Here is a 27,034-nt window from a genome sequence, read left to right on the forward strand (position 1 = left end):
GGCCCGCCTCGGCCTACTCAGGCGGAGCAAACAGAGATGGAGCGTCGTCAATTGATTGGCGATGCAACAAAGATGATGCTCAATTTTGCCAAGGACCCGAAGATGGTAAAATATATGAACCAGACCTCTTTGAAAGAGGTACAGATGGAGTGGCAGAGAACCACAACACCACTCCCGAAACCCGCTCTCAAGAAACCTTCTACCTCCAAGAAATATACGGAGAAGGAACTGGAGAACGTGGTTGATGCACGGATTGCTCAGCTTTTCGACGTGCAAAAGAAAGGCAAAAAGCACGGCAAAAAGCAGAACAAAGGTACTGACTTGCCGGGATATTTGGGTCGTCAGTCGACATTCGACAAAGCAAAGAAACGGAAGAAGCGTGTTCGATTTGAAGGAGTACCCAGTTCTTCTTCTTCTTCTTCTGACAGTTCTTCTAGCTCCTCGGATTAGAGCGAAGAAGACAGAAAAAAAAGCAAAAAGCGAAGCAAGACACAAAGCTTCGGAACGGGCAAGAAAAAGGCAAAGAAGGCTACATCTCGCCCAGAGACTGACAGTTCTACTGAGGACTCGTCTACAGACAGCTCAGATTCCGATGACGGAAAGTTTTATGCGAACAAGAAGAATTTTTACAAAGCCAACCAGTATGACTTTCTCGAAGATAACAGCAAGAAAGTCCGAGAGTTTAAGGAAGGTGGCCACTCGATCAAGTTTGATACTTTTCAGGATACTCAGATGCTTCGAAGGCTTTGTCTCTTATACAGCAGTTTGACATCGCTTTCGCGGGAGGACGCTATTCAGAGCACTCCAAGATTCGGAGAGCTGCCTCTTACTCTGAGGGGAATGCTCGTACTTGGTGGTCCACGCTTCTATTAAGCAAGACTGTGCCAGTTACATGGCTGAAATTCAAGAGGCTTTTTATTTCTTCTTGGTTGACTCAAGAGTTTGAGCGAGATATACGAGCTGCTTGGAACCATCTCCGGATGACGGAGAGCGATACAGTGAATTCTTATTGTGAAAGATTCTGGAGCTCTTTTCTACCCGCCTCTTCATTCAAGAAGATCTCGTTCAGAGAACAAATTGAGCGGTTTACCTTGGGTCTACCTACAGAGATCCGAGATCACTGCTTGGAACAGAAGTCAGCTTCTATTCAGGAGTTGATGAGTCATGCGAAGCGGGGCTTTGCCATTCACTCTGGCAGTCTGACCTACCCCACAGATGAGGCCATGACACAACGAGCCAAACAGACTTCTGGGAATGAAAGTAGAATGAAAAAGAGCAACCCAGAGAAAAAAAAAGGATGCACGACCCAAGCTTACTCCTGAGGAGAGAGCTCGCTTCATCAGGGAGGGGAAGTGCTTTGGATGCGGGGAAACTGGACATATCTCCGCGAAGTGCCCTAAAAAGGCACAGAAAGAACAGAATGATAAAGACGACGACAAGCCTAAGAGTTTGAGAGCAGCTGAGGAATGTGGCAGAAAAGGCAGATAGAAAAGCAGATTTGGTACCACATGGCATGGGACCTGCACCGAATCTAATGAATGAAAGTACAAACTTTGCCGCTTTCGAGGCAAAGTGAAGGATCAGGAAGCTCTTTTGAAGGAGCCAAGGCCAACTTCTTTTCACTTGGAATTGGCGGCTCTATTTGGAACTGCGCCCGACAGACTGACGCCACAGGCGGAGGTAGTTCGACTGGCACCCGGATGGGATGTTGCCATTACACCGAGCATTGGCAAACTTCGTTTGCAATGACAGGGGTGTTCAGGGCACGTGAGTGACGTTCTACTCGGGATCCCTTGGTACCACAAGAACTACGCCATGGTTGACTACCGGGCCGAGAAAGCGACTTTGATAAATGAAGGGCTTAGAGATTGTACTTGATGAACTTCAGTTTTCTTACTCATTCTTTTGGGAGAACTGAACGATGGATAAAGGTTGAATATGTTTTGACCTGAAGAAAAGAACGCCAAGATTTTTTTTCTCCACGCTCATGCCGATTGCTTTTGAGAGGGCCTGAAGATCATACCATTGATCTGATATCTGGAAGCACGCCACCGAATCGGCCACCTTATCGTGTGAGCCGAGTACAGAATGAAAAGATTATGAACTCAGTGAAAGACCTCTTGGAAAAGGGTCTTGTCCAGCTTAGTACTTTACCGTATTGCTCTCCAAGTGTTGTTGGTTTTGAAGAAAGACAGATCTTGGAGAATGTGCATCGATTATAGCACTCTCAACGAAATCACCATCAAGAACAGATTTCCGATTCCTAGGATCGATGATATACTCGACAGGTTACAGGGATCCTCGTGCTTTAGCAGGATTGACTTGAAGAGTGGATATCATCAGATCAGGATAGCGCCAGGAGATGTCTACAAGACAGCTTTTCGGACGACTTTTGGGTTATTTGAGTTTTTGGTGATGCCTTTTGGCTTAACCAATGCTCCTGCGACATTTAACCGGATGATGGACAGGATTTTTCGAGAGTACAGGCTATTTGTTGGCACTTTCTTTGACGACATCATTGTTTTCTCGAAGAATGAGGCAGAACACAGAGATCATCTGCTTCAAGTCTTTTAGGCATTACGAGATCACACGCTAGTGATTAATGCAAAGAAAAGTGAATTTTTTCCTACCATGGATACACTTTTTGGGACACATTGTGTCAGCAACACAACAGGAGTGCAAATGGACCCGGCCAAGATAGAGACTATCCGTGATTGGCCCGATTTGAGGAATGTCCATGAAGTTAGAAGCTTCTTGGGACTATGTTCATACTACAGGCGGTTCATACGAAAGTTTGCAGAGGTTGCTTCCCCTTCGCATACCTTGACACAGAAAGGAGTACCTTTTTCGTGGGGACCCACAGAGGTGACTGCCTTTCAGACATTGAAAGAGAAATTGACTACAGGACCTATTTTGACTTTGCCAGACTTGCAGAAGTCATTCGAAGTATATTGTGATGCTTGTGGTCGTAGTCTGGGTGCGGTCTTGATGCAAGAAGGCCATGTCATAGCTTACGAGAGCCGTTTGTTCTCTAGGCCGGAGATGACAGCACAGATTTATGAGAAAGAGCTTTTGGCGGTTATCCATGCTCTTACTCAGTGGCGGCATTACCTACTCGGAGCGGATTTTATTGTCTTTACAGACCATCAGAGTTTGCGCTACTTCTTGTCACAGAAGCAGCTTTCGGAAAAGCAGATGCGGTGGGCGAACATCTTGTCACAGTTTCACTTCCAGATTGTCCATGTGCAGGGACAGAAGAATGTGGTGGCAGATGCTTTGTCTCGGAAACCGTTGGTTCTGGCTATTTCCGCGATACATCATAGGAGCTTCGAGGATATGGTCGATCAGTGTGCCACAGATACAGATTTTGCAGATATTTTCACACGGATACGGGATGGGGAGACAGTAGCTGGATACTCCCTTCGGGAAGGCTACTTGATGAAAAAGACTATGTTGTGCGTTACACAGCCGTTGAGGGAAAAGGTTATGACTGATTGCCACTGTCCACCTTTTACGGGTCACCGCAGCATTGCTACCACCATGAAAGGGGTAGAGAGAGATTTCTTTTGGCGGAGACTGAAGAAGGATGTGGAAGAAATTGTGCGCAGTTGCTTGGTATGCTAGAAGGTCAAGTTTGACAGGCATAAGGCACAGGGATTGTTACAGCCTTTACCCATACCCACCCACCCGCCCCTGGGAAAATATTGAAATGGATTTCATTTTTTTTTATCTCCCGAGAATACAGAATGATCACGATGATTTTCCGATTACATGGCACGCCTGAGATGATTGTCTCCGACAGAGACCCCAGATTTATGAGTTTGTTTTGGAAGGCAATTTGGGAGAACATTGGGACGCGGTTGCAGTTCTCGTCATCGTTCCACTTGCAGACTGACGGGCAATTTGAGATTGCCAATTCAGTGATTTTAGATTTATTGAAGTCTTGTATCTCGCATCAGAAGACTCAATGGGAAAAGAACTTACCTTTGGTGGAATTTGCCTACAATAACACGATACACTCTTCGACGGGGAAGACGCCATGAGAGATTGTTGAAACTGCTGCGAAGGTTCCATCCTTCCTGAGCACGAAAGATTAGAAATTTGAAGCGGATGAATATTCGCGAGATTTGGATACGGCTTTTGCCAAGGTTCACGAGACTTTACAGAAGTCTCAAGAACGACAGAAAAAGGCAGCGGATCGCCATCGTCGCGACTGGAAACTGAAGGAGGATGATTGGGTGCTCTTACTTTTGAGAAGGCACGCCTAAGAAAAAAAAAAGGGAAAGGAGAGGCTTTTTCCAAAGCTTAGTATGTGATACTACGGACCTTTCCAGATTACTGACAAGATAAATGATGTCTCCTTCCGATTGGACCTGCCAGATACTTGGAGGATTCATAATGCATTGCATGTGAGTCTCTTGAACCCTGTTAAGGGTGATGTGCCTGATGATGGGGAGCCTGATGAGCAACCCAAAGTGGAAGAAAACGAGGAGATCCTTGTTCCTGAACAAATTTTGGCACATAATGATACGAAGAAGGGTAAAGTCCGAAGGCGGGTTCTTGGTTAAGTTCAAGAACTTTCCTGCATTTGATGCGAAGTGGATGGAGGAGGAGGACCTAGCAGATACTCCTCGGATTGTGAAACTTTACCTCGATGTTTTGGTTTAGCATAGTCTACTCCAAACGGAACCCAGAAACTCAGCTTGGCCGAAGATCTGGTGCAGTGGGATGCACAAGAGGGGAGTCGCTCCACTCCTTTGTCAACAGATGCCTCGATTTTGATACTAAAGTCACTGATGTCTCTTTGAGCTTCAGGGATACTGAGAGCTGACAGTATTCTGCTGGATGACTTTATGAAATGGAATTCCTGATTATGATACTGATTTGTTCTTGACTTCTTGTGAGTGCAGGAACTGATAGCCGAAATGACTGCAGCATTTTGGTCTGATTGATCTCGAATAGACATGGTTGCAATAGGGGTTAGTCAATCGGACATCGATGAGGTCCCGATTGGACCTAGATGTGATTGCTAGCTACATTGCCGATAAATCATGGTCTAAGATCCGAATGAATGTTGAATGTCATGTGATGTCCTGTGATGTCTGGTGATGTCCTGTGATGTCGTGTGATGTGACTGTCGATTTTGTACATGTGCTAGATGTGTGTTCCTAGTACGTAGGTACTAACAGTCAGTGTCTGCTAAGACGGTTTATGGCTTTTGTCGGTTTTGCAGGCGTAATCGCGGTCGATTACAATGCTTTCAAGAGGGGGGTATGTCACAAAGTGATGACGTGGCGGACAGCAGAAACCCTAATTTCTGCCAGAAACCCTAAAATTCCTGCAAACCCTAATTTTTGCCAAAAACCCTAAATTCCGGAAATCGTTAAATTTCTTTTTTGGAAAATGATGAGCGACGCGAATTTTGCTTTTGCTTTTTTTTTATAAAAAAAAAAGAGAAAAGACTCTCTAAGAGAGAGAGAGAACTGATGCTTTTGATTTTAAAAGCTTTTGGGGCTCTGCTTTTGGGCATCCCTTGTAACCTTTAAATTAGTGGTGAGGGCCTCACTTCTCAGAGCATCTGGACGCAGAGTCTGAGAGTGAAACCCTAACCGCTCTCTTGTACTTTGATGATTGATTAATACAAAAAGAAATACCGAAAGGGGCGCCAGTCTTTGGGGCCAATATCTCTAGGCACGGAACTCCGCCGGGCCAGTGCAAATCTATTGTGATCTGTGAATTGTTTTGAAGTGGTTATTTGGTGCTGTCGCGGTTGATTCTTGACTTGGAGTGTCCAAGTTTGTTACAGGGCTTGATCCTTTGTATTACATAACCAAGTTATAGGCCTGTAGGCATTACATCCTCCCGTAGGCATCACAAGAGACGTAGATTGTTGGTGAAAAAACCCTTGGAAGTATAATGTCACGTGACACATCCAACCCTATGTGTCCGTGGACAAGTGATCATGGTTCAGTCAATCCAGTCAGTCTAGATTAGAAGTGATGTGGCACTTTTGTGAGTCTGTTCGCAGACCGTGCATGCCCAGTCACTTAGTATAGATGCATATCCTCTGGTTGCACACAGCATGATCATAAGCATTCCCATCAGAATCCTTCAGGGGAATTTTCGAGTGCATTTAGCCTATTTTACCTATTTTTGACATTTTTCACTTTTTATTTTTAAGTGACTTTTGTTGGAAAGTAGGTAAGGCAATTTTGCTAAGTTTGTATATAAGCAAACCTAGGCTAGCACTATTTGGCAGAAGAGGCAACAGGAGCCAAGCTCAACAGGCAACTTCTCCAACAAGAACTTGGTGGATTTCCTCCAAGCAAAGAAGAACCCTTCCCCATTAGCGTTTTCTTCATCCACAGCCTCAGCAACCTAGCGTTTTTGGAGTGCATTAGCCTAGCGTTTTTGCATCAGGAATCCATCGCCATAGACCCCATCTCCTAGCGTTTTTGAAGAAGCTCAACATACCTAGCGTTTTCATAGTTTTCAGCCACAACAATGCAGCGTTTTCAGCGATGAAGCGCCTGCAAGATCAGCCCCTAAAGGAGTAGTAGATTGAGCCTGGAAGGACCCTGAGATTCAGCCCTTAAGAACCTCAGTTTTCAGCCCTAAATTTGAAGAATTTCAGCGACAAAGACCTTCAAAAAACAGCCCCAAAATCAGCGTTTTTGGAATGTAGAAGATTTCAGCCCATAGCGTTTTTGGATAGCAGTAGAAAGATTGCAGATTTCAGCCCTTAGGTCAGTCTCGTCGTCATCGCCGACATAGCCTAGACTTGCATCAGTCTCATGCATACAGTTTGTACTAGTTTGTGCAATCATAAGTAGACCACTCTCGCCGACGAGAGTGGGGCCATTGGAGGAGGGTTTTACAACGTCTTTGGTGTCGTATCTCTCTTCTCTCTCTCTATCTCTCAGTCTCATACACTTGCACGCACAGTGTCCATTCACCTTGTTTGTGATCATAGCATTCTCTCATTAAGAACGGAAGGCTCTCCCTTCCATAAAAGTAAAAGGAACCTTGAGCACAGTTCGGAGCACTCATCTTGAGCAAAGCGCAAACATTCATTCCTCTGCACCTAACATTGGTATTAGAGCTTTGGCAGTGTTCTATATCACTCAAGGAAAGAACCACAAGAATCACAAGAATTTTTTTTGCTTGTTGCGGTCGCACAAATCCAAGTTTGCTTGGGCGTGTCGATTCCTAATCGTGTTTTTGAAGAGTGACAGGAATCCCAAGAAAGAAGGGCTTGTCCAGCCTCCCCTTGTGTCTCTTTTCACTCATTGAGAGCGGACCGTGCACTTAGCGGCCGGCCAATCAACGTGAGGTGGGAAAAAGCAACCTTGGTGTGAGCGCAAGGCCGCCAAGGGGTGCGCCCGCGGAAAAGAGCAGAACTCGGGTGAAGAGAAGATCCTTCTCAAACACAGATTGCAAGCGAAAGAAAACCCTCAAGAACCTCAAGAACCTCAAGACACCGAAGAACAAAGACCCCCGCAGAAAGATGCTTTTTCATTACAGAAGTAATAGCAGAAGTTGATACAGTGGGAATAGACTCCCCTTTAAGCTTTACATCCAGAATGTGAGTCTTTCCCCTGCTCTGTACAATGATCTTTTTGTTGTAGGCATCCATGATTCCCTGTACACGAAACAACCAAGGAATACCTAGCATGATGTAAAATTCTTCAGCATCTACATAGGACTAGATATGTAGGCGCAACTTTCCAATGATGGGTGTCACAGCCTCTGTATGGCCAGGACATGCCAAACCTGCCTCTATTGTATACCCCATCTCTTTAAGTCTGATTCCCAGCTTTGAAGCCAATTCTGGGGAAATGAAGTTGGCTTTGGCACCTGGATCAAAGAAGATAAGCACTGTTTGATCCCTGACCTTTCCCCATGCTCTGCAAAGTTCACTTGCATCTGAATTTGGCTTGTCATCCACCATATCTGGCACTAGACCAGCCATGGGCTTCTTTCCTTTCTTGTCCTCCTTGTCTTCAGAATCAGCTGGCCTTTTCTTTGTAGGACAATTGTAAGCAATGTGGCCAGGCTGCTCACAGATGAAGCATTTGTTCTCTGACCTCAGGACCTTTTTTTGCTCTTCCGACTTGCGAGGAAAACGTCTTTTCGATTTCTTCACTGGTCCCTTTTCTGATTCAGCCGTAGCTTTGTCTTTCTTTGCGTTGGCGGGCTCCTGAGTCACTTTCGGAGCCTCCTTGGGAACATACTTCTTTGCTGAATTTTTCTTGGCTGATCCTTTCTTGACGCCAGTATTGAATTCACAATCTTCTCCCTTGAGCAAACCATTACCAGTGTTTGCTACCTCGATGAGCTGCATCAAAGTAGTGACTTTGGTCTTCGTGCAGTATTTTCTCAATCCTTTGGGTAGGCCACAACAGTATTTTTCAATCTGTTCTGTCAATGGCACAAACCTATAGGAAGTTACTGGAAGTATAGCTTTCCAAAACTTCCGATTGTAGTCATCCAGATTCTTGCAAGTGGCAGCATTAAGCTGGTGCCATTCTGTCATGACATCTGCTTAAAAGTCATCAGATAACCATGCTGTTGCAAAAATCTGCTTGAAATAAATCCATGTGGACAGAGCTTGTGTCACCAGCGTGTGACTACTATCTATCCTTTTTGTTGATTTCTTTCTTATTATCTATTTACTTTCACTTTTTGGAAACACCCCTCGGGAAATCTAACTGCCCTGCATTGCATAGCTAGTGTGGAACTGTTCAGAGGGAGTCCAGGCCTGAGGGCTAGAGAGCACTAAGGTTGGACAAGGACTATGGTTAGCCAAGTGGGGTCATTGACTAGCCAAAGTGGAATCCTTTGCTACAGAGGCTACATTTCAGTTATGGATGTGGCCGCAGTGTACAAAGAGGGTCGGATGACCTAGAAAGATACAATGGCAGTATCTCCTAAAATTTAGGGAACTGCTATTTTGGGACCTGAAAATGTGTCGGCGTCATTACCTCCGGAATGACAAAGGGAACATTTTCTTACTCTGCCGTGAAGTCAACTGGGCAACCGGTTGGGATATTTTTAGGCGGCAACCCCGAAACGGGAAAATGCTTGTAAATGTGCCAAGTGGCACATTCTGGTGCACTTGCCTCATGCAACAAGAAGTGGCGCTGAATTTGAAGAGGGGAGAGCCTCATTTTCAGATTTGTCACAGGTTAAGAGCTATGGAGTGCTTGCTTTCCCTCCTATGTATAGTGCGGTGCCAGGAGTGATGCCCTGCACGCTACGCACTGCCCTCTCTCTCCCCTTTGGCAGTATGTTATGCCCCTCTAGTGGGCTCTTCATTTGACCAATGTACAGTTGTGTGGGTTCATGCGCGATTGCCGAGGCAAGAGCCTCTTGCACAGGTACTGGATTAGCTAGCGGCTAATCCCCCCGCAGGTACAGGTGAATTTGGAGAGGTTTCACGCCAGAAATCTCGTCCGATTCAAAGGGCAAGTAGCCCTACAGGTGCGGGAGCTCGAGGACTTGCTACGGATGCGACCGGCACGCGAAACGGAGCCCGAAACAGTGAATTACAGCCTGCTGTGTATTTTTGCAGGTTTAGGGTTTTGGCCCTAAACGGACCCTAATACCCCCAGGAGGTTTGGGAACGCAAGGGGACCGCTGTACAGGTGATCTGGCGCATTTTCGGGGCTGAAAACAGAGAATTCAGCGTGCTGCAGATTCTCGCCAGGTTTTGCAAAGTGCCCGTATACGTCGGGAAAGTCATTCAATGCGTGGGAATACTGACTGTGAAGGGTTCTAGTACAGTTATGTTGCCGAAATCGGGCTGGAATAGTGGAAATTCAGCCGAGTTTGTGCGGGGCAGCTTGTAGGGAACCACAACGTTTATTCCCTCTTTTGAACAATAAAGAAATACCGAAAGGGGCGCCTAAGTTAGGGGCCAATCTGGTGTCGGTCTACTCATACAGGTGCAATCTAGCAGCCTGTATCCCTCTCCCCTTTGTTGTGTCTTGAAAGTACAGGTAAAATAGACGACTAATAATGGGTGAAAGCTAAATCAAGGTTTGAAGTAAAGTCTACCGCCCTTTTTGGATTGAACAGGCCGGTTTCAGCTTGCCCTTGAAGCAATAAAGTTGTCCACCATTGTCCCGCATTCCCTGTCAAGAAAGTGGCTGCCTTGCGGACCTTTGAAGCCTCTGTAAAGTTTCCCCCTGCATAGGCCTTGTCAAACTGTTGGAGGAATGAGAGAGCCTTCTTCCTGTCATCAAACCCTGTAAAGGTCGTGAAAGTCACACCTTTGCCACTGTCATATGGAAGTGACTGAAACATGGGAACACTGTTAGGGTTCATTTGTGTTCCTTGACCGCAATTAAGTTGACCTGGAAATGCCATATTTGGCCGCTGATTTGTAATTCTAGCATACCAAAATTTGCCTGTGGCATCCCAAATTGGCCATGAGTGCTCTGAAACCTTGGTAGCATGCCCGTGACACCATACATGGGGTTAGGGATCATCGTTTGAGTACCCCCAAACACTGTCCCTGGCGTGTAAAACTGATTTCCAGGTGCATGACCAGCCATGCTCTGGAATACCGATCCACCTCCAAAATAGCCAGGGTGTACTGAAGGTGATGGGAAGACCTGTTGCATAGCCTGTAGGTTGCTTCCCTGCCCATTAGAACCAGCTATAGGCTGCTGAAAAGTGGTTGGCTGAACTGGTACAGCTTGAAAGACTGGCATCTCAGCCACCTGTTCTTGCACCTTAGGCACAGGTTGTGGAGACTGCATGTTCTCCGTCAAGTGTACAGGTGTTTCCATTGACTGTGCAATATGAATCACCTGTGCTCGAGCCTTAATAGGCTTTGGAATATGATCCAGTGACCCAACTTGCTGAGACGGAACAAAAGGTTGCAGAAAGGCTAAAAACCTCGGGTTCTGCATTACTTGTGTGAACATAGCCACAGCAGTAGCCAACTGGGTCCTGAATATATCATCATCCGTCTGTGGTGGTCTTGAGGACTCACCCACTTCATGTGTCTGTTGACCCTGTGAAGAGGAAACCTCTTCAGTCACATCATCTGGTCTGTCAGCCATAATTACAATTCCCTGTGTCTGGTCTATGATCCCCTGTGTCTTCAAACCCAACCTGACCAAGGCTCACTTCTATGGGAAAAAGTGATTTAATCCCGTCGATGGAACCATGAAACCGTCCTGTACTTTCAAAAAGGGCGGTAGACTTACCTTATTTGCTCTCACCCATTTAATTTGTCGCCCACTTTACCTGTACTTTCAAGACACAACAAAGGGGAAAGGGATGCAGGCTGCTAGATTGCACCTGTATGAGTAGACTGACACCAGATTGGCCCCTAACTTAAGCGCCCCTTTCGGTATTTCTTTATTCTTCAAAAGAGGGAATAAACGTTGTGGTTCCCTACAAGCTGCCCCGCACAAACTTGGCTGAATTTCAACTGTTCCGGCCTGATTTCGGCAGCATAGCTGTACTAGGACCCTTCACAGTCAGTATTCCCACGCATTGACTGACTTTCCCGACGCATACGGGCACTTTGCAAAACCTGGCGAGAATCTGCAGCACGCTGAATTCTCTGTTTTCAGCCCTAAAAATGCGCCAGATCACCTGTACAGCGGTCCCCTCGCGTCCCCGAACCTCCTGGGGGTATTAGGGACCGTTAAGGGCCAAAACCCTAAACCTGCAAAAATACACAGCAGGCTGTAATTCACTGTTTCGGGCTCCGTTTCGCATGCCGGTCGTATCCGTAGCAAGTCCTCGAGCTCCCGCACCTGTAGGGCTACTTGCCCTTTGAATCGGACGAGATTTCTAGCGTGAAACCTCTCCGAATTCACCAGTACTTGCGGGGGATTAGCCACTAGCTAATCCAGTACCTGTGCAAGAAGCTCTTGCCTCGGCAATCGCGTATGAACCCACACAACTGTACATTGGTCAATTGAAAAGCCCACTAGAGGGGCATAACATACTGCCAAAGGGGGGAGAGAGGGCAATGCGTAGCGTGCAAGGCATCACTCTTGGCACCGCACTGTACATAGGAGGGAAAGCAAGCACTCCATAGCTCTTAACCTGTGACAAAATCAGCAAATGAGCCTCTCCCAGCTTAAAATTCAGCGCCACCTTCTCTTGCATGAGGAAAGTGCACCATAATGTGCCACTTGGCGCATTTACAAGCATTTTCCCGTTTCGGGGTTGCCGCCTAAAAATCTCCCAACCGGTTGCCCAGTTGACTTCACGGCAAAGTAAGAAAATGTTCCCCTTGTCATTCCGGAGGTAATGACGCCAACACATTTTCAGGTCCCAAAATAGCAGTTCCCTAAATTTTAGGAGATGCTGCCATTGTATCTTCCTAGGTCATCCGACCCTCTTTGTACACTGCGGCCACATCCAGAACTGAAATGTAGCCTCTGTAGCAAAGGATTCCACTTTGGCTAGTCAATGACCCTACTTTGGCTAACCATAGTCCTTGTCCAACCTTAGTGCTCTCTTGCCCTCAGGCCCGGACTCCCTCTGGACAGTTCCACACTAGCTATGCAATGCAGGGCAGTTAGATTTCCCGAGGGGTGTTTCTAAAAAGTGAAAGTAAATAAGTAATAAGAAAGAAATCAAGAAAAAGGATAGATAGTAGTCACACGCTGGTGACAGGTGCTCTCATTTTTGGCGATCACGGTGGGACCTCAAAGGAAGTCTCACTCTTGTGGAGATAGAATCGTGAAGCTAATCGGTTGTTACCTAGCTCCGCACGCTTGCTTACATTGTGTAGATAGTCTGCAAGTCTGGTCCTCTCTCGCCCTGGTCCAAGTCCTGGTCCTCGCCCCTGGTCCTTGGTCTTTGGTCCTGGTCTAGTTCTCGTCCTGGTCCAGCCCTCCTCGTCCTGCCAGCTAGGTGGTCTAGTCACTGGTCGTGGACCAGGTGGTCTAGCCTCTATCCTCACTTGTTCTGTGTTAGACCTGTGCTCTTCACTGTTCACTCCATGACACATACAAGGCGGTCAGTTGAGCGTCAAAGCGCACTACTAAGCCCTCTGAAGCACTATAACAGAAGACGCCTGGTGATATCTAGTAGAAGTCCATTAACCTCATCAACCTTACCTCCACATACGCCATCCCCCCATTCCTTCATCTCCCATTCCTTCATTCCCCATTCCTTCATCAGGTTCCACATCTTCCAGATCACCTTCTCCAGTAAAGCTCTCTCCTATTCTGCTACAACAAGGGGCCATGGAGGCGTTGGCTAGCGTGTTGGCCAAGGTAAACATCAAGTTCCCCACCTTCAAAGGACTCTCCTCGGAAGATGCGGACGACCATGCATGGAGGTTCGTATCTCTCTGTAGAGGACGTGGTCTTAACAGGGAAGATGCTTATTTGGTACTTTTTCCTTCCACCTTGGACGGCTTAGCAGACAAATGGTACAACGAGTTTGCAGAGAATCATTTTGCAACTTGGACAGACTTAAGACAACAGTTTTGTGCAGCTTTCATGCCGGGCGACTACCAAGAGAAAGTGTTGGATGAGTTGTCCAGCATGGTGCTCCAGCCAGAGGAGACTTTTGCGGAGCTTATGACCAAAACCAAGTCTCTGGTTGCCAAGCTTCCCCAACAACTCGGTGAATTCATGGTTAAGAAGTGGGTGGAGAAGGCGCTTCCAAAAACCTCTCAGCAAAAACTCCGGGAGAGCCTCCGACCTGACGCCACTTTGGAGGAATTCATCGCAGCTGCTACTAGAATAGAGGGGGCTAGGAAGCTGTTCAACAACTCTCCTCACATAGATACTCCCTCTGTGTTCACCGAAGGAAGTCCTGTTGATCCTTTGACTTCCTTGCGTAGGGAACTCGAAGCCCTCAAACTACAACGCGCCCTCCAAGAAGAGAAATCAATCTCTCTGAGACAAGAGAAACCATCGCACCTGGAGGCTTTCGATCAAATCAAAAGAGAACTAGAAGAGCTTCGGTCTCAGCAGGAGACCAAAGCTATGGTATGGTGCAGCTCTTGTCGCTCTCCTGGACATCCTCCACAGGACTGTCGTTTGGGCTTATTGCTACTTCTGCGAAAAATTTGGACACGAAGATAAGGATTGTTACTATATCAAAGGATTGCGGCAAATACAACAAAATCTAGGTCCTTCTCTCCAACAAGGGCTAGCACCTGCATCCAATATGGTCTCACCCTACGGCCATCAAAACCCGTTGCCTCCTCTGCTGACAACACCCCCTATGCAGCAAGGTATGCACAACAACTTTCACCCCACAGTTTTTATCATGCCAGTACTCCCTCAATTCCCCAAAGTTTCTACACCTCAGCCTCCAGCACCATGCAACAACAAGAGCAGCGACCACCTCGTCCCCCGTTTCGTCCGTCTTATCGGCCAATCCTATGCTACAGATGCGGTGAATATGGGCATTACCAAAGTAAGTGTCCTTTACCTGAAGGGTCTCCTCCTTGCAGACATTGTCCGGAGTCTAAGGACCACTACAGTAAAGATTGTCCCAAACAAAGGGCATCCTCATCTTCAGGCCCAAATCAAAATCAACAAGAGTTTACATTCCCGAAAATCAATCTAATCACAGTGAACACCACCCCTCAGCTAGCACCTGCTACACATACAGTTCAGCCACAACAAGGAGCAGAGCCTACTGGGGTGCTCACTCGAGCACAAAGAGCAGCCCTGGGTTTAAGTTTGCCAAATGGACCATCCGGTCCAACACTTCAGCAACCTGTTCAAAATGTCGCACCCGTAAATGGTGCAAAGAATAGGCCAATCTCTATGCTTTCGGACATTGATGGAGCCTTCCTGGCAGCAGTAGCTGACTTGCAACAGGTCAAAGTTTCCGAGGAGGCCCAGGTTGTAGAAGCTAGAACTGATACACTTGGGTCTTCAAAATTTGGCTCAGACCAATTTGTCTTCCAATATCTCTACTGCCAAGCTATGTTCCCTCTATTTCACAATTTGCTGTTTAAAGCGCTACAGGCCAAGGCAAAGCGTTTTCGGACTCAGCGTAAGGGCAAAGCGGAAAGGTTCAATTGCTATGCAGCGCCTATTATGTATTGGGTAGTACAGATTATGCAGCAAAAGACAGATGCAAAAGCAGTTCTCACCCTTCAAGATGATCCAAAAGAGCAAGAACGTTCCCAAAAGGCCAAAGGGAAAGGCATCTTGCGCAAGAGGGCAAAGGTACAAAAAGATTCATCTAAGCAGGTGGCAACACTACCTTTCTCAGAATCACAGGTCAAAATCTCGGACGTCAATACTACAACACTAGTAGTGCGTATGTCTACTTCTGTGGCCACCTCCACTTTCACGCCACCTTTTGTGAGTAGTGTTGCAGTCACTAAAACACAACCTCCACTTGTGTCGCCAACACCACGTACTACTCTTACTGTTGGGGCACCGAAGGATACTACAGGGGCATCTAGCTTTGGGGCGCCTACATCTGACAAGCATGACATGTATGATACTTTTGCGCCTCAGGCCGACAGACTTTTAGAGGCAGACAAGAGCCATTTCGACGATTATCAATGCAACCCTCTTATTGCAAGGTGCCAACGGTATGCATCGCGCTTGCTATGACGGTATGACAAGGGAAGTGCAAACGCATCTTCAACGAGCGATGGATAGGGACAATTTCATTGCTACAGCTCAAGATTGCATAAGAATCTTAACTCAACAGGTAGTGGACCTCAAACATATTGTCCACACTCAGCAAAAACAGTTAAAAGAGGCAAATGATATGACCGCAGCAGTTCAGGACCTCTCTCCGGTGGTACATACACTATGTCCTTCTTGTGCAAAATACCAAGCTGTAGCCATTTCACAGGTAGTTCCAGCTACAGCTACAACTACAACCCCGATTTCTCAACAAGTTCCTGCTATGGCCACACAGGTACCGACTCGGACGGACGTTTCCAAAGCACATTTAGGGGATTCTCAAATAGCAGAGAAAGCAAATCCTACCAAAATGGAGTCTAAACCAATAGGATCGGTCTCATCACAATTTCAGGGTCCCTCTATGGCCTCCCCCTCCAAGTCTCCATCCTTTCCTCAGCACTTCTACGGCTTCCCGGGATTCCAACAACCTGTTCCACCCTCGCAGCCTGCGCAGTCTTTTCCTGGGTTTCCACCAGCTCCACCTACTCACCCTCAACCGTCTCACATGATGCAGCCTGCTGCTCATGGGGTGGCTACTCCATACCCTATGTACCCTCCTCATGGCCACTACCCCTCACCATACACTTGGCCTCCATCTCCTTACCCACCTTACTATCAGCCTCCTCCACCTCCTCCTCCATCATCCGACCACCAACAGTAGATCGTTGATATTTCAGTTCTTCAGTTCCGCTCTCCGGGACGGGCAGCGGTCTTGTGGCGGGCAACCTGTAGCCTACTACAGTGTCACTTTCACTTTCATATGACAGTAGTTTACAGTTGGGCTTTGGTCAGTTGGTCTTTGGTCTGGTCGGTTCACACTTGGGCAGAGACACGTGGCAGGGTGGTCTAGTGGACATCGTGGCCAGGTCACCACCGCCACCGAGTGGGGATAGACTTAGATGATGTTCTTTATGAGCCGTTGGTGGCTCTTGATGATTGTACATATGAGTAGTCGTTTTGGGCCAATGGCATTATCTTTGTACGTAGTAGTCGTCTAGAGTGGGTCTTTACACAGAGCACGTCTACCCCATCCCGGCACATCTGAGCCTCAACACCCCCATTGTACTTGAGAGTCCTGGGTTGGAGCTGAGTGTGCTGCCATGCCAGAGTTTGTATCATTCTTTGAGATAGTCGAGTCATATGTTCTGGTCTGCTGTTGTGTCTTTGCGAGCTCTGTTGACGTCTATTGTTTCCTTTCTGTTCATCTGTTGAGGGAGATTTAGTCTGTTTGAGTGAGATTGTCACGCACATTGCACTGAGGACCACCCACTGTAGAGAGCACGACACGTTATCCGCGCTACAAGCTCCTACTGCCTCTTCTGCCAGAAAGTGCTAACTTGGGTTTGCTTATATATTAACTTAGCAAAATTGCCCTACCTACTTTTGTTGGAAAGTCACTTAAAAATAATAAGTGAAAATACCAATAAATAGGAAAATAGGCTAAATGCACTGGAAAATTCCCCTAACTGATGCTAATGGATTCTGATGGGAATTTCGATGATCATGCTGTGTGCAACCGGATGTGTCACGTGACATTGTGAGTGAGGTGCAAACTCCTCCTACCACTCACATAATCTATCTTACAATTGGCGTCCTTGGCCCAAAAGCAATGAAAAGCATATGCTGTTGGCCCAAAAGCAATGAAAAGCATATGCTGTTTACAACTGGCTCATAAAAAGCAACGAGTGCCAAACAACAAACTTACGTGGGGCTATTCGTGAAAAGTTGCAATGTGGTTGCCACTTCAGCAATTTCCATTGTTATGTTGTACAGCTTGGAAAAATCCGCCATAAAACGCGCCATCATGCCATCAAGTCGTACAGCTGCCATATCATCTGTTTGTATAGCCACCATATCATCTGGTGCCTTGTTAGTAGTTTGTCACGACTCCTCAGTACACTCGAAAGATCCCCTGGAGCACTACTCTTCTGGCTACTACTGATTGTCTATACACCCCATTGCATCTCCTTGGGCACACCAATATCTAGCAATTTCTTCACAAGTTATGTGGTGTCAAACCGCTTTGTGAATATCCACAAAATAACAATATATTCTCCTGTATGGTCCAAGGTGGTGTGACTCTTGAAGACACTAGCATTTTCAGTCTATGTCCATACCTCTTGGTCCAATGATGAAGTTCATGCTCCAAGATGGATCCAATAATTTTGGCCAGATAGTGGCCGATCATGATAGACCAATAATTATGAGAAATAGTAGGATCCCCACACTTAAGCGAAGGCACAATAGTGTTATCAGTCCACGAGCTGGAAAACCCTCAAAGATGGCTCTATTAAACATATGGACCAAGACTATTCCTACTGTATCTTCTGCATATAGAATTAGGCTTATAATTAGAGCAGGTGCCTGGTATTCCCATACATTCCCATCGCCTTTGCGTGGTTCTTGCAGATGCTCTTGTAAGAAATCAGACATGCTTCGTTAAAAAAGGGATAAATCGTAGCATGTGGGCTTGTGTAATGCAAGGACGTAGAAACGGAGAGGGGAGCAAGAACATAAAAAAAACTGTAAAGTTCAGCCAAAAAGAGTGGTTTAAAGCTTAACAGCAAAAAAATAAGAACTGCCTTTAAAAAATGATTTGGAGAGAACCAAACATTGTAGGTAATCTGCTTTGCATGGGGATGGTATGGAAGATCTTGACCAAAACATTCTTAATAGCTAATGACTTTTTGTAATGGCTTCTGTGGCTAGTTTCATTTGAGAAAAAATATTATGGCCTTTTTATTTGTGTGAACTTTCTTCTTAGTATGACAATGGGCTTCATGCACTCTAGGCTTTCTCTAGACCCGTGGACGGTTGTAAATATGACCACCTTATAATGAGGATGTTTCTAGCCTCTGCTGACGTCATAAAATTCCAAAGACTGCTGCAGAATGGTCAATCAAGCTCTCCGACTCCTACAGCAGAGTAAAGTTTAAAGTCTTCCAGTGTATAGTCCGCAGGCATATTGTTCCCCTGCCACAGTCACCATTTTACTCCAATGGCACTGAAAGATGTTGCCATTATGTAGGCCCATTATCTATGCTTGATATTTGCTGTGTCTGATATCTGTTGTGATATATCTCACAAAAGCTCCTTTTGCCTTGTAAAATGTCATTTCTTTTTTATTAAGAGACTTTTCCAAAGATATCTTATTTCCCCTGAATGTCTTTTTTTACTTCTTTTTCAGCAAAACCTCATTGCGCCTTGCAGTATCACGCATCAAATTGCTGAGGAACAAGAGGGATATTCAGCTGAAGCAAATGAAGAGAGAATTGGCGCAACTTTTGCAAACAAATCAAGAGCCAAGCGCTCGCATTCGGGTAAAATTTTGTCTGGCTTTTACATGTAACACTTTGTTGAATTCAGAAGCATCGTTTATTTAGTAGCCAAGTGACTCGCATTATGTAGGTCATGGAGATAGAAATATGACTGCACAATGCAAAGGAAAGAGCTTAAAGCTGTGTGGGTATGAATGCAAATTAGGTCAGAATGTGTAGAAAACGCAAACACAGATTTGTGTGTTTTGCTATTCAGATCTTTTGGTATATATGAATTTATCATTTTACTTGTTTTATTACTTATGATGTTGGAAAATGCTGTAAACTGCTAGTGCTAGTTAGCAGCAGCTGGTTTCGGGACATAGCCAAGATATGGGGTGGCTCTCTTCAAGTTCCTGAATATCCTCTTTTACACATGTGGTGTATTAAGGAGACAGATCTGGTGAGCGACTCAACCACCAGTGGGGGGGCAGCTAGCTCTGCTCGTACAATAGCACGTGGTACTGAAGCCTTGGCTCTAATGAGCCGCGAGATCATAGAGACCAGAGGCTTCTCCATGTCCCCCCATCCATCACTGTGGCCTGTCCTCCCGTGATGATCCAGTGAAGGTCCCCAAATCTCAGCTCCATAAAGCAATGCAGAAGCCACCAAAGTGTCAAAGAGCCAGAGCTTCGTCCGAGGCTCCTGAAACTGAACCTGTGAACACATCCTTTCCAATCTACCCAATGGTGCATGAGCTCTGGTCAATCTAGTCTTTGCTGCCCTCCTCAATGAAAATGCCGGCCCACTAAAAACCACTCCAAGGTAAGTGTAAGCATCTGTATACTCCACCTTCTCCTGGCCGTATGTGAAGGCGGGTGCTGACCTCTTGATCCACTGTGGGGTGGTATTAAATACCATGACCTTGGTTTTACCAAGGTTGACGGACAAACCACTTTCCTGGGCAAACTTATGCAAAGCATCCAAGTGACGTTGCATCCCCTCCGGAGAGTCGGAGATCAACACAATATCATCAGCATATAACAATAGTGGAATATATGTCCCTGCCAGCTGTGCACCTCTATCACCATCTCTCTCAATGTAGCTAGAAACCTCATCTACATACATACCAAATAGAGTAGGAGAGAGCGGGCAGCCCTGCTTCACCCCAATAGTGGAGTAAAACGGTGTGGATAGACCCTCTGGGGTGCGTACATGCCCCACTACTGACCTGTATAATGCCATGACCCCCCAAATGAGCTCTTTGGGTACTCCCATCTGCTGTAATTTGCGCATCAATCTAGCTGTGGGCACTGTGTCAAATTTGCGGAAATCCACAAAGCTACAATAGATCCGTCCCCCACGCGATCTGCCCTCCTCAATGATGGCTCTGAGTGTCAAGATATGGTCAAGAGTAGAAAAACCCCTCCTGAAACTTGCCTGCCTGGCTGCGCGTATCCCCTCCCTCTTTGTCCATCTACTCAACTGCTGCTCAAGAATAGATGCGTACAACCGTGCCAATGTGTGTCCAATCATGATAGTGCGATAGTTCCCAGGCTCCATAGGATCTCCCGACTTGAAGATAGGTACAATAGTAGATAGGCTCCAAGTATTAGGCAAGCCCTCACACATGGCACGGTTAAACGGTTAAACATAACTGCTAGAAGCTCTGCTAGTAAATCTCTGGCATGCGTGAAATGCTCAGCCACTAAGCCATCATGATCATATGCTCTCCCAGTCCTCATCCTGTCAATGGCCTTCCTCACCATCTCAGCGGTGAAAAAAGCACATGTGTGTGGGCATGGATCAGGGGGGTCGGGAAGGGGAGGCTGCTCGGGAACTGTGTACAAAGATGATGCATATTGGCCCCAAGCCTCTATAGAAGTGATGGCAGGGGGGGGGGGTGTGCTCATGAAAGAGCCTCCATGCCTCACGTGAGTCGTGACTCAAGAATAGCTGGTATAGATCCTGCTCTAGTGAGCCAAGAATGCCCTATTCTTCCGCCGCACTAGGCGTCGGAAGTCAATTTGTGACTGCCTGTGAGTGATGTCCCCCAAAAGCACCTCGCTCTGAAGTCTAGCTCTAGTGTCCCGGCATTCCTCATCATACCAGCTGTTCTGGGGCATGCTCCCCGAACGGGGTCTTTGCTCAGGCTGGGTATGTGGGTATGCCTCTGCTGCTGCATCATGTAGTGTCTGTGTCGGTATAGTAGTAAGCTCCTCCTGTAGATCCCATCTACGTATACAGAGTCCGTCTCCCGCGTGAAGGTGTAGCGAGTAGGGGCTGCTGCCCGTAGCTTGTGTGCTGCACTAAACTGAAAAGAAATGGTCAGCGACACAAGAGCATGATCCACTGCTACACCAATAGGTCTAGGTCCAACCGTGAGGTCCTGGATACTAGAGATGAGGCTCGGCTGTGCCATGACATAATCCACTGTGCTGGCTCCATGTCTATGTGGAAAGCATGTAAAACCCCCGGCAGCGGGAAATCTCTGTAGGCCATTCAAGATGGCCAATCCATGTGCAGTCCCCATGTCTATGAAGTGTCGTCCATACTCAGTGTGTTCTCCATCCTGTGATAGTCTGGATAGGCCCGTCTCTGCAACATCCAACTCTCTCAGCATCTCCTCTAAAGTATCATAAAATACTGTCTGATGATGGGCAGTCCTAGCATTGAAATCCCCTAGAATGATGATGTCACCATCTCTAGAGAACTCCCATATGTCATCATCCAGAATAGAGAAGGGAGGGACTGTCCTCTGGGTGGTGCATAAACTGACGTACTCAGGGGAAAGTAGCAAATAGCAATGTAAAGATATCTGCCCGTCTCTACTCTCAATCTCACCCACATGTACCTAGCTTGCTCATCCCTGCGGGCTATATGTATCAATGGCTGCAACTCCTCCCTGAAAAACACTGCCACTCCTCCTGAGCCCCGTCCTCTGTGCTCTGATCGTGTCTCCTGTCTACAGGCTGTCTCCCATCTATATCCACTAATGTGAGGCATAGATTGCCCCGGGGCCTGATGTGTCTCAGAGTAGAAGACGATGTCTCTTCCCGTAAAACTATCCTCAAATGCACCCACATCAAGGCTCATAGATCCATTACAATTCCAGGTGGCAACTTTGAGTGTGGTCCCATAGGTCTCGCACCGTCATGTGGAGCGCCGCTCTACAATCACCACCCGGCCATCTTTGTAGAAGGCCGTCTTTCCCTTCTCCCTTGCCGCTTGAATCTCTGGCATTACCTCTCTCATATGCGCAAGCTGTGTGAGAGTGAGGTCATCTCCAAGGAATATGCCCGTTTTCTTTAGTGTAGGGCGCTTCTTTAAGAAGTCCTTTGCTTCCATGGATGGGAAACGGATGATTAAAGCTCTCTCTTTTGAAGTCTCCCCATTGCCTTGTGTCTTCTTCCCTACCCTCCATGCCTTTGTATGAGTAGCCTCACTACTCATCATGCGGAGAAGTTCTTCAACTTCCCCTTCCACATCATCTTGGTCTTTTAGACCGGTTACTCTTATATGCAAGGCTCTAGCTTTCCTTCGTTGCTCTTCTTCTAGAGTCATGTTGATGATTGTAGGAGTGGGGACGGATGTGGTTTCTTTCCATCTTCCCTTTCTTAGCGACTTCTATCCATTTCTCGGCCTCATCCGCCTTCTTCTGCGTCTTCATGATCACATCCATCCACGAAGACGTCTTTACCACCTTCTGTTTCTCCTCCTCTGTGATCATCCGTACCTGCTCCTTGATGACCTTGATCTCGTCTATCACCGAGGGCTGAAATTCCCCTTCTTCCAGTCCACTACTTACTCTATCCGCAAGCTCTCGCTTGAGGGCTGTGACCTCTTCTCTAAGTGCTTGTGAATCCTCCTTAAATGCTTGTAGCTCTGCGTGCAAGTCCTCTTTCTCCTTCCATTGCGCGCCTTCATTGAGAAACATTTGAAGAAGGTTGGCCTTCTCTTTCCACCATCCCTCCGTCTCTGCTTTCCATTCTTTCATCTCCCTTTCCATTTGTGTTATCCGCTTGTTTGTAAGCGCAAAAGTTGCCTTCGTATGGGGCTTACATACTGGCAAAATGATCATGGCCTCCACTGGCGAAGCGCTCATGGCCTCCATTGGCGATGCGGGTATAGCCCCAGGTGCATGCATAGCATAAGGGGGCACAATACACTGAACACGGGCTCAACAGGAACCCAAGAGCAAACTAGGGCCGGGTCTATAGTGGCAGGCGACACCAATCAATCTAGCTCAATAGGTAGTCTGCAAGTGGGGGGTAACTCACCTCGACTCGGGGAGCCAACACGGCTCTACCAAAAAGGAGTTCAGGTTCGGAGCACCACGGCTCACCCTTCCTGGCATACCAAAATGTGGGCTTGAGTCCCACTCGAGAGACTAGCCGAAACCTCAAAAAATGTCTCGACACTATGGCTCAGCTGAGACCAGGCGGAGAGTCAGTGATCCATAACCCACAGCGGGTAAATGCATAACCACAGCCCACTGCGGGCATCAAACATGAAGCACAAGATAATGGAGGGCCTTGCGCCCGCTGTCTCGAATCTGAAGCTGTCCGAAGCTGTCCGCCTACACCACGCAACCCCTTGGGTTGAGACTACCTGCGAACAGTAGGATACCCCGCAGGGTGCAGAGAGCATAGCACGTCCAAAGATAAGAGAAACAGCCCCAGCGGGGTCTGGCCCGGTTCAAGTACCTGTGGTGAATGGAACTTCCCAAAGACAGATATGCACGCCTTGCACTTGAGTCCTTTCGACAGTTAGCCATGCAGGGAGATACAACATGCTGGTACGGGGAGATGATATCATGGTTTTGGGCGCATGGGTTCAGCATAGACAGATTGCCCCCCTTCCAGTACTCACTGGATGCGCCCTCTCTGACTCTTACACAGTCCGAGATCACCAGGCTCATTCGCCACGACTTGACTCAGCTAGACACCAAGAGGACATGGATACAGCCAGCACAGGAGCTAGGCACGAAGATGGCTTTCTACAGAGAGCATCTCCTCCAGCTTATGGAGGATGGTTTTGTGACGAGGCCCAGATACATGGACACCCACTTGTCTCACGGGATATGATCGTAAATTGGCCGGATACGCACATCTTCACACCAACTGCGGATCGAGATTGGGAGATACAGCGGAGTACCAACAGAGGCCAGGACATGCCCCTTGTGTGACATCGAGCCTGAGACAGAGTTGCACTACACATGCCATTGCCCCGTCTACTACGAGATATGAGGTCGCTTCCATTGCTTGTTCAGAGAGGGCTTTGGACCATTCTCTAGAGTCATGCGGTACGAGGATCAGAGATACCTGGGTTTGTTTTTGCTCGAGCTACGCAAACACAGAGAGAGCCTGATGAGAGGAGAGGCTAGCCAGTCTCAGAGACAGATCACAGACTTCTTTAGAGCTGCCACTGGACACCTGGAGGAGTTACTACCACAGCAGAGCCCGTCGCTTTACACCAGAGGCATACTGATTGACCGAGCGACTGAGCTGGGGAGATCCAGACGCCCATGACTGCGGAGGACTACACAGTATCGACGGAGGCTGCATCAGAGGATTCGGGTCACTTTGGCTCGACATGCGCGACGCCCGGTCGGACTACTACCATGGAGGAGATTGATGAGATCCGCCAGCGACCGATGCTAGATCTCCTATGATCTAGCTATCCCAGCTAGCTGTTTAGCTGCTGAGTCCACACCTAGTAGTTTAGGATTCCATAGTATTTTATTTTGTCATTTTGTCATCTTGTTACTCTGACTTTGTATCAGATCCACCACATTGTAACTTTCTGGTCTCATAGGTCACTTTGGCCTTTTGAAGACGTTAATATAACATTTCATTTCATTTCTCTCTCTCTCTCTCTCTCTCTCTCTCTCTCTCTCTCTCTCTCTACCCCAAAGAGCCATTATTGAGGAGGGCAGATCACATGGGAGACGATTGTAGTTTTGTGGATTTTCGCAAAACTTTTGACATAGTGCCTAGAGCTAGATTGATGCGCAGACTGTAGGAGATGGGAGTACCCAGAGAGTTGGTTTGGGGAATCATGGCATTACACAGATCAGTAGTGGGGCATGTACGCACTCCAGAGTGGCTATCTACATTGATTCACTCCATTATCGGGTGAAGTAGGGCTGCCTGCTTTGAGGCTCTCCCCTACTCTATTTGGTATGTATGTGGATGGGGTTTTTGACTATATTGAGAGACATGGTGATAGAGGGGCACAAATGGCAGGGACATGGATTCCACTATTGCTATATGCTGATGATATTGTGTTGATCTCCGACTCTCTAGAGGGGATGCAGCGTCACTTGGACGCATTGCATAGGTTTGGCCACGACAGTGGTTTGTCTGTCAACCTTGGTAAAACCAAGGTTATGGTGTTTAAACTTTAACACCACCCCATTGTGGATCAAGAAGGCAGCACCCACATTCACGTATGGCCATGAGACAATGGAGTATACAGATGCTTACACCTACGTGGGGGTGGTGTTTAGTGAACCAGCATTCTCATTAAGAGAGCAGCAGAGACAAGACTGACTAGAGCCTATGCAACATTGGGGGGATTGGAGAGGATGTGTTCACAGTTTCAGGAGCCTCGGACGAAGCTCTGGCTTTTTGACACCCTGGTGGCCTCCGCATTGCTCTATGGTGTCCAGATATTGGGGCCCTCTTTGGACCATCATGGGAGGTCGGGTCGCACTGATGGCTGGAGAGACATGGAGAAGCCTTTGGTCTCTATGATCTTGCGACTCATGAGAGCCAAGGCTTCAGTACCACGACATTATTCGAGGAGAGCTAGCTGCCCCCCCCCCCCCCCCCCCCCCCAACCCAAACCACTAGTGTTTGAGGCGCTCACCAAATCAATCTCCTTTATACACCGCTTATGGGACCTCCCGAGAGATATATATGCCCGCTTAGCACTTGATTCCTCTCGACAGTTAGCTATGCAGGGAGATACAACATGCTGGTATGGGGAGATGACATCATGGTTTCAGGGACAATGGGTTCAGCATGGATAGATTTCCCCCTTTCCAATACTCATTGGATGCACCCTCTCTGACTCTTACACAATCTGAGATCACCAGGCTCATTTGCTAGGACCTAACTCAGCTTGACACGAGGAGGACCTAGATACAGCCGGCACAAGAACTAGGCACGAAGATGGCTTTCTATAGAGAGCATCTTCTCCAGCTCATTGAGGATGGTTTTGTGACAAGGCCTAGATACATGGACACCCACTTATCTCATGGGATACGATGCGCTATTGGCCAGATACGCACATCCTCACACCAGCTTCAAGTCGAGACTGGTAGGTACAGCGGAGTACCAGCAGAGGTTAGGACATGTCCCCTATGTCACATGAAGCCAGAGACAGAGTTGCACTATACATGCCACTGCCCATTTTACTATGAGATACGAGGCCGCTTTCACTGCCTGTCTGGGAGGGCTTTGGACCACTCTCTAGAGTCATGGGATATGAGGATCAGAGATGTCTGGGACTGTTTTTGCTGGAGTTGTGGTGACTCAGAGACAAGGATATTCCTTGGGGATGACCTCACACTCTCACAGCTTGCTCATATGCAAGAAGTTATGATTGAGATAAGGACAACCCGAGAGAAAGGGATTTAGGCCTTCTATAGAGACGGACGAGTGGTTATTATGGAGAGGCGCTCCGCGTGATGGTGCGAGACCCATGGGGACACACTCAAAGCTGATACTTGGAATTGCAATGGATCTCTACGCCTTGATGTGGGTGCTTTTGAGGATAGTTTCACTGGGAGGGACATGATCTTCTATTTTGAGACACATTAGGCCCCTGGGCAGTCTATGCCACATGTCAGCGGATACAAATGGGAGACAACTTGCAGACAGGAAACTCGATTAGAGCACAGAGGACGAGGCTCAGGGGGAGCAGCAGTCTTATTTAGGAAGGAGTTGCAACCATTGATACATACAGATAGTAGAATCTGGATATGATAGAGCTTGGTACACACATGTTAGAGCATGGTATGGAGCACATGGCCTTGATCTTGAGAGCCTGCCACCTTTTCAGTATGATTCCGACTCACCCTAGGTTCATCTCTCACATAGTGAGAGAAACATAGTGCTCCGA

The 27,034-nt window shown here is 47.2% G+C and overlaps 2 protein-coding genes across 2 annotated transcripts in view; one reads left to right on the plus strand and one right to left on the minus strand.

The window, feature by feature from the left end:
• The window catches only part of LOC147433415 (uncharacterized), a 40,534-nt gene that overhangs the window by 9,715 nt on the left and 3,785 nt on the right, over nucleotides 1-27,034 (plus strand). Inside the window, exon 2 of the mRNA XM_086492983.1 lies at nucleotides 18,835-18,967. Coding sequence (XP_086349109.1) covers nucleotides 18,835-18,967 — 133 coding nt within the window. The remainder of the gene's footprint in view (nucleotides 1-18,834; nucleotides 18,968-27,034) is intronic.
• On the minus strand, nucleotides 21,736-24,817 carry LOC147433416 (uncharacterized). Its single transcript, XM_086491763.1, has one exon. It carries the CDS (start codon nucleotides 23,049-23,051, stop codon nucleotides 22,434-22,436), a length of 618 nt encoding a protein of 205 aa, XP_086347889.1. The 5' UTR covers nucleotides 23,052-24,817; the 3' UTR covers nucleotides 21,736-22,433.

Source organism: Adiantum capillus-veneris, chromosome 20, assembly GCF_014529385.1.
Source record: "Adiantum capillus-veneris isolate H3 chromosome 20, ASM1452938v2, whole genome shotgun sequence".
NCBI lineage: Eukaryota > Viridiplantae > Streptophyta > Polypodiopsida > Polypodiales > Pteridaceae > Adiantum > Adiantum capillus-veneris.